Here is an 8560-nt window from a genome sequence, read left to right on the forward strand (position 1 = left end):
TAATGTATAAAATGTAGTTGGCTTAGCTCTATCCTCACATACATATATATACACACACACACACAATTAATACATTTAGGAAGATGGGCTGTAGGGGGTGTGCACCCCTATGTGGCTCTGGTCACACCCACGCAGCATTTTTTCATAGCTCCTCCCCTACTCAGTATAGGACCTTTAACATAATCATCCCCAGGTCTATGTGTTCCTTCATACTCCCTCCCCTTCTTAGTATAGGCATTTCAACACTTTCAGTCCCAGGCCAATGTGTTCCTTCTCAGTTAATGTGCTCATTTTCATGTGGTCCTTCATATACTATGGATAAAGTATTCCTCTGATAAGCATCGGGTTGTAAAACCTGGCTTATTGTGATATTGTTTATGGCTAAAATGTAAAAGGGTGTTATTATATACTGAGAGAGTTCACACATTCTGATCTCTATAAATTCTTCTGCAGGTGCCGGATGACTGCCCGACAATCGGGATCCCGACAGTCAGTATAACGACATCGGAATCCAGACTGCCGGTGCTCCGACAGGGGGGATACCTACTGACAGTATCTATTCTCCCTTGTGGGGTCCACAAGGGGCTTCTTTGTCGGAGCACTGGCAGTCGGGATCCCGATTGTCAGGAAGTCATACCACACCCTTCTTCTACTACCATTAAAAATCAGTAATATGGATATTTGAAGATGAAGAACATAGAGTTTGTCTCAAAGAAGTTCCTGACTGATTGAATGAAGGAGAAAACTTCTGTGTTTTGTACAGATTAGAACAAGTCAGTGATCAGGTTGAGAGAATGGATCTATGGATGTAATCGCATCTAATGGGTTCAAAGTCAAAACACTCCCAAGATATTCTACAGGCATTTGTGTCACCATGGACACCGCTACTTAATTTACCATAATCTGCTTGTTGCAAAGTTCCAGCTGCCACTCCCACCCTTGGACAGCTCAGCCTGTGTACAAACACTGTCATAGAAACGGGATACTATTCATCTGCACAAATCTACTCTTAGGCCAATAGAACATGTATCAGTCCCTTTATCATTCCAATGTTGCGTCATTACACATTTTATTTTGCATGCTGTCTAAATACAATACTAAAATACTGCTAAAATGCAGCGCTCAATGCCACAATCAAGAGCCCAATGTTGAGGTAGTGGCACAGTTGCTGAGAGCGCCAATGTCTTGCTTGTGGGCAACTGCAGAGGCATCCCACTGTCAGAAGAGCCCCGCCCTCCATTCTTGGATTGCTATTCTTTACTCTGGGGGCAGCAGGGACCACCCAATTGCACAGAAAAGTATTTTGGCAAAGTGCTCTCTCCTAATTCAGCTGGGCACAAGGTAAACGTTACATTTCATGTAATTGGCTATCTGATACTTCAGACTTTTAGAAAATAAATAGTTGCATGCAGTTTGGTAAATCTGTAATGTATATGTATGATAGCAGCAGTGAAAGTAAAGCTTAGATAAATATTTCTTAGAAAATGGAGTAAAGAGAAATATGTATACATTGTTTGACCTTATTCTTGGGTTCCCCCAAAATCTTACATGTGTGGCAGGTGCTTTGAGTGCTTGAGCACCCCCAGTATGAATGCTGCTTGCAGCCATATCATTGCATGGCATTTGTCAGTCATAAGCTGCATGTCATGTGATCACCTCCAATCATTTTTAAAGCTGCATGTCATGTAATCACTTCAAATCATTTAGAAAAAAAATGTGCCTACAAAGCATCTGCCAGTTCTTTCTCTCTCCGGTACACTACTTACCCAGTCCATGACACACGGAGTTCTGTAATGCCAGTTCCCCTATCTTCTTAATGGCATTATAATAAGTCTCAGCTACATCAGACAGAGCTGGGGATAAAGGACAAAGATTCATTCAAACCAAGCACTAAAAACAAAACCACTAGTTGCTTACATAAATAAGGGATTAGAGTAGGATGGTATGCAGTGGGATTTTTTGGATAAGGTGTATTCTGTAATTTGGAGCACCATTTTTAGAATATACATAAAAGTACATTTTAGCAGTTTTTTTTAACATATACTCATGATGATCCTGCGAGGCCATGTCCCCCGGTTTCACCGCACAGCGTCTATTTATGGGTGAAGGGGGGCGACTCCTAACTGCCCCCCCACCGCCGCGAGAGACTGCCGGACTGGGCGGGATGCGGGAACGTCCCCAAAAAAAGGGACGTTCCTGCGGAAAGCGGGACCGTTGGGAGGTATGAAATATATCTAGCATAACCTAAGTGAAATGTGGAGTTAACACCACAGAGTTACCCCAAAAGCACTCCAATATGATTTGAAATTTAGGCCAAAAGAAAGCCACAGAAGGGGAATAAGTGACACAGTGGTTATAAAGGTAGCGTGACTGACTGTGAACGTTCAGAACAGTTACTATAGATTATCTAAATGGAACCCTCATAAATCTTTGCACTAAAGTGGTTTCTTGTGAAACCTTTTTTTAATTTTACTATGTATATTTTAGCTGGGAATTGTAAAGGTATTATTATTTATTATTATTATTTATTAACAGTTTCTTATATAGCACCCCAGTGGAGCTTACAATCTATATTCCCTACCACATGTACACGCACACACAGACATATTAGTTAATTTTGTTGGGAGCCAATTAGCCTACCAGTATATTTTTGGATTGTGGGAGGAAACCGGAGGAAACCCATGCAAGTACGGGGGGAGAATATAAAGGTAAATATGATTTTCTCATTGCTGTATTTGTATTATAAATGTAGAAAAGCATAATTTACCAATAAATTCTAGAAAATCTAATTAAATCTGAACATAAATACAGATGGAATGACACAAAAACATATGTTGATTTTTCCATACATCCCAATCTGTCAGCAAGTACACATCCTTCCCCAATCCCCTTTAGCCCACTGGAGGCCAGGAACTTGACATCACAAACACATGAAATGGGGTTAAATGGGGGTGGTAGGTCCAATTGGAAGTCTCTTATTTTACATAACAGATTGGACAGTGTTGTGGGGAAAACATTGTAATAACTGTTCTCTGTTCAGCCCCTATATTTGAATCATCCAACAAACACGGTTGATATTCATGCTCAGTCCTCAAAGTGCCCTGACAGTCCAGGTTTTAAGGCTACCCATGCATAAGTGACTGTGGGGTGAATGTATGAAATGGTGCTATGTGCACATAGTGCAAGCTATGCGCTGCGGTTTCTGCATCCCCTTCAGGACTTAGCGTGTGCTATATGCAGAAAGCACATGGTGCAGCTTCATACATTCGCCCCTGTGTGCTCTATGTACTAAGCCTTAGAGATAAAGTGGGCAGAGATAAAGTTCCAACCAATCAGCTCCTCCCTGCCAGGTTGCAGGCTGTTTTAAAAAGTGACAATTAGGAGCTGTCTGACTGGTACTATCGCTGCCCACTTTTTCTGGTACTTTTTATCAAGGAAGGCGTTGAACTTCTAAGACGTCATCTCCACACCTGCGGTTCTAGAACATCAGTACAGTGTGAGTGGTGTTCGGAGCACGAAGCTGAAGTTTCGCCTAGGGTGCTGGATAATCTTGCACTGGCCCTGAACATGGCTATTATAGGAGGCAAGCTGGAAGCAGATTGATAGAATGCTAACACCCTGCTTGTGGGTTATACTGGAAAGTGCAGACACTGGCATGCACATGCATCATTGAAAGTGATGGAAAGGGATCTATAGAATATGCAATATAGTAGTCCATACTATGGGATAGCACCATCTTTAGATGACATTAGAAGCCGGGGAAAAGCTGAGAAATGTGAAGGTAAATCTGGCATATGGAGGCTGCTTTGCAGTTCAGGATATCTGCATTTTTTAATCCTTCTTAAACCTAAAGATCTTTTGCAAATATATTTTAATAATATTTCCCCAGAGGACCATAAGCGGGAAACACGATACAGGTGGTAGAGTATATAGGAATGAGGGCCTGAAGGTGGGTACTAGGGCACTCCTTTCAGACACAGGCTGCCACAAGACAAAAAGCAGCTGTATCAGTGAATGGGCTACTAGGCAGAGTCAACTGTGGTCTAGGAATGCCTCCTTCCAAGCCTGGAGAAGCGGAATGGGTTGTGCAAGTGGCACTGACTTAACAGGACAGTGTAACACGAAGCAGAGGTCTATACACATGAATCCCAAGTCACTAAGGAACGACAAGAGCAATAAAGATGTAAAGAAGGAATTGAGAAGTTATTTGGAATATTTTCTGTCTGATCAGTAACTCAATGGAGCAGGATCATTGATAAGCTTGGGTGCTTGGTTTGTTTCTATAGAGCACACAAAGATTAGCCCTCCTGACAATCAAAGTAGGCGGTCATGGCACACCCCTGCTCTCGCTTTTAGAAAGGGACCCTGTTCTTTGCATATTTTTAGTAATGTAGTAAAGTTCCTCTTTGGTGTCTGGCCACACTTTTTAAGCTTGGGCCCCTATCCCTACATTGTCTGGGGTGGCAGAGGCATAGCCAGAACGTTGTGGACCCAGTAGCAACATTTGTTACATTGTATGGCTTCCAGTACATATTATGCACCACAGTACACTCTATTCACATACAGTGCCCTCAGTTAATACTATGCCACAATACAGTCCCCCCTGTTCATATTATGCCAAACTATAGTGCCTCCACCTCATATTGTGCCATATAACTGTGCCCCCAGTTCACATTATTCCACAGTACAATGAGCAGGATACCCAGACATAATGTAGACTCTAAAGCAAAAGTTCGTATGGACCCCTCTATACCACCTAGTAGTAATAAATTTATAAAACACATGTAACTCTGACACCAAAGGTGGGCCACTCTAAGCTCTGGCCCCCATAGCAGCTGCACTCTGCAACTATGGTGGCTACCCCCTTGCTGAATGACACTGGAACTTAAAATGATCACAGGCCTATTGTGAAAAGCAAATGAGATGTGCATTTAGAGAAAATGTCTTATTACGGGAAAAACAGGTGCCAGAAACCATCTATATCTCTCCTCCAAGACTTAAAGCTGACACTAGACACTTGTGAAGTGTTGTATTTGTGTTTACGCGGCTATTCTCCTGTGCAGTACTGTCTCACACTTCATCTCTCCCTGCTGCAATACTTGGCCTTATTGTCCTTACCAGCAGCAAATAGACAGCTCAGCCATAACAGATGAAAATGGGAGCACGGTCATAGATGGCAGACATCTCCACTCCACCTGTTTCAGGGAGAGTAGCCTGCACTGTACCGTCTCTGTATGCTGATATTTGGGACCAGTGTTCTATGGCTCTACCTTTCCAGCACCCCAAATGTAAGGTGCAGTTCTAAGCAGTATAGTGGAGAAAATGCTTTGTGTTTTCAGATTGACAGGTCAGATGAAAACGCTGTTTAGCAAGGCTGCAACACAACTTATCTGGAACTGGTATAAATTCCTACTCAATAGATTGTGGTCTTATATGTGGGCTCGCCTACTATGCATTTCAACTCCCTAATGGTGTCTTTGTCATGGTAAAGCATTATGGGAATTCCATAAACAAATAGCATCATCAATCAAAATTTTGGGGCAGATGTATTAAGCCCGGTGAAAAGATAAAGTGGAAGGAGATAACGTACCAGCCAATCAACTCCCAACTGTCATATTTCAAAAACAGCTGATTGGCTGGCGCATTGTCTCCTTCCACTTTATCTCCAGTTTATCTCTATTTACCAGGCTTCATACATCTGCCCCACTGTGTATTAAACAAAATATTTCTACAAAAGATCTTTTACATGTAACTAAGCAACAAGAAATACATTTCCTGGTGGCCATTCCAAGCCTTACTTCGTACTTATTACCAAAAACCAGTGCGGGATTATTCATGGGGTGGCAGGGGTCCTTGCCTTGGGGCTCCCACACATCTGGGGACCCACACTGGCGCTGCTGCTGCCACAGGTGGGTGGCAGGCAGCGGGGTCAGGCAGCGTGGGGCAGGTGGTGGGTCCCTGTGGCAGACAGGAAGTCTGCGGTGGTGTCCCTGAGGCGGATGGGAGTCAACGGCGGGGTCCCTGTAGCAGATGGGAACTAGTAGCGCTACCAGATCCCATCCATCGCAGAGACCTCGCCGCTGACTACCCATCCGCCACAGGGACCCCGCTGCCTCCCCAGCGCTGCACGGATCCCGCTGATCGGGGGAGGGAATTCCCTTACTATTTAATGTATTAAAAGTCCTGATTCAGAGGTGCACACAATGTAGATATTGGATGAAGTAAAGCTATTGTTTGATGAAGCCATACTGTGCATACGCAGCCTTGGTCTTGCGAGAGATCACACGCAGATTTTATTCACAATGTGAGTAGCGGTAGTCAGCATTGAATTAAAGGGGTGGTTAGAAAATGCAGGTGTGTTGGGAACATTTACTGGGCATGACTATATGTTTGCAGCAGGAGAAGGCCAGGCGTCTTGTTTTGGGTAAGACGCTCAGTCTAAGATAGCGCAGGCTTGCTCAGAGGGTCGATGGTGCACTTTTGTGCAACTGATGTTTCTAGTACGAGTGGTGGGTGTGAGATGCCTGAGGTGGACATCTTTGTGCAGACATTAGTATATTGTTGCACTCACCCTGTGTAAGTGATCGCAGCTCTGCAAGAAATTGCCTGCACCTCTGATTCAGGCCCATAGCCTCTACATTTCTGCATACAATTCGCCAAGTAATACAATAGTCCAGCAGCTTGCATGGTTTGCATATGTCCGGCCATAAGAAGGATGACATACTGACAGAAAATATATGCAGATTATTGAGAATGCACACACTGCTCAATATCAGGAGATTGTGGCCAAGATATTTGCTTTGGAAAGACAGATTAGAAAATTAATAATTGTTCATACATACTGGGCCTGATCTTAATTAATTTGGTCCCTGGTGTGTTCTCCCCAGGGACCGATGTTTTAGCACTGCGTATGGGCATATTCGGGGCTTTATGTGCGGGCACCTTCAGTGACTTGTATAGTCGCCATGGCACTCGAACAGGGGGGCGGGATGGAGGTGGGCAGGGGGCTTTTGCATGGGGAAGCCTTGCACTTCCTGGGCATCCCCATGTGAATGCAGGTGACCATCTGCCTGCTGGGGGCAGGTAGCTGAAGTCACAGGACGCCGCAAGTTTAAGTCAGCACAGACTGACTTCGATTTGCGAGCATTAGAAAAGTCATTAGATAGTTGGTGACATCATATGATTTTGCCCATGTACGCTACCCTGCAAATGGCTGATTATGCAAAATATCCATTCGCAAAGTGTCTGGGATGTTCGGAGCAAGGCAGGGGGGCAGGCATTCACACGCGTGTTAGAAAGCTCGCTAAGCACCAACTTTTCACTGCTTAACGAGCCAACCAGAATCACCCCCCCCCCCCCCCACACACACACACACACACTATATGATAAATCAAGCTGATGTCCCAATGATTGGCAAATTGGCTGTACAATAACTGTATAGTGTGTACCTGTAGCCTTAGCGTGCCCTGAAGACCTGTGACGTAAGAACAGGGCCCTGTACATTGCTTAGCTATAGCACCCACTAGGTATGTTTGACATGAATCAGACAATAGCAGGAGGACTTACCACTTAATGCCCGCAGGTAATTATTACCCAGGTACACAAGGTTCTCCAGAGCTGGGTTAAACTGACCTAAAATTTTCTGTAAGAAAAAACAAATGATATAGAAGTTTGGGAGATCTACTGCATAGGACCTTATATATTGATGTGAATTGTGACATTATTTTACCTGCTTGATCCTCTAATTGTATATAACTGTGGAACATTGGTGCTGTCAGAATTAGCAATATGATTCAGAGAGATGGCAATAGGCAGAACAGCCACACCTTGCAGCTATAGCATGTGATGCTACTGTCATTTACTAGAATCTCAATGAAAGCCTAATACAGTATGGACCTTTTAATCCTTATGGATATCAGGGTTGCCATTTTTATTACAAAGGGTTAAACTTAGAAAATGCCATCATCCCTTATCTAAACTCATGCAATTAGCAGAAACATTTTCAATTCATACATAAGGTAAAGCCAAGTGTTCCAAGTTCCATGCCAATTAGTGTATGGGTGGGCTCACCTTATAAGAGGCAATAGTGGATGTATAAATGGAATCCATTTCCCGAGCCATGACTGTACTTCTGGAGCCGGCAAGAAGAGGGGTATCTCTCCTAGCAGAGTTTGGACGTTGATCACAGGGTTAGGAGAAGAGAGGAATGGTTTAATAATTCACCAGGTACAATGATACCTGATCATGCAGGTAACAGAACACCTGAGAGCTTAACAAGTGCTCTGCTAAACAGCGCACCACTATTATCTAGGAAAAGCTGACAGTCTGTTCCTCCCACTGCAGTGCGACAGTTTCTGTCTAGGACACCCTATAACACCAGTCAGAGGCGGAACTACCATTGGTGCAGCAGGTGCAGTGCGCCAGGGTCCATGACGATTAAGGGGCCCACTGCAACCCCTGTCACCCAATGTTTTACCCAGCCACACTCTGCCTCTCCCTATCACCCTCTGCCTCTCCCTGTTGCACACTCCCATGTTGCATATTGTGAACTTGGGTAAGG

At 44.0% G+C, this 8560-nt stretch overlaps 1 protein-coding gene across 1 annotated transcript in view; it reads right to left on the minus strand.

Annotated features, from left to right (window-relative positions):
• Nucleotides 1-8311, minus strand: part of BAIAP2L2 (BAR/IMD domain containing adaptor protein 2 like 2) — a 31403-nt gene extending 23092 nt beyond the window's left edge. Inside the window, exons 1-3 of the mRNA XM_083158033.1 lie at nt 8071-8311; nt 7567-7642; nt 1767-1853 (exon numbers count right to left, since the gene is read on the minus strand). Coding sequence (XP_083014159.1) covers nt 1767-1853; nt 7567-7642; nt 8071-8121 — 214 coding nt within the window. The 5' untranslated portion in view covers nt 8122-8311. The remainder of the gene's footprint in view (nt 1-1766; nt 1854-7566; nt 7643-8070) is intronic.
• Between the last annotated feature and the right edge of the window lie 249 nt (nt 8312-8560).

This window comes from Crinia signifera, chromosome 8 (assembly GCF_055691185.1).
Source record: "Crinia signifera chromosome 8, ASM5569118v1, whole genome shotgun sequence".
NCBI lineage: Eukaryota > Metazoa > Chordata > Amphibia > Anura > Myobatrachidae > Crinia > Crinia signifera.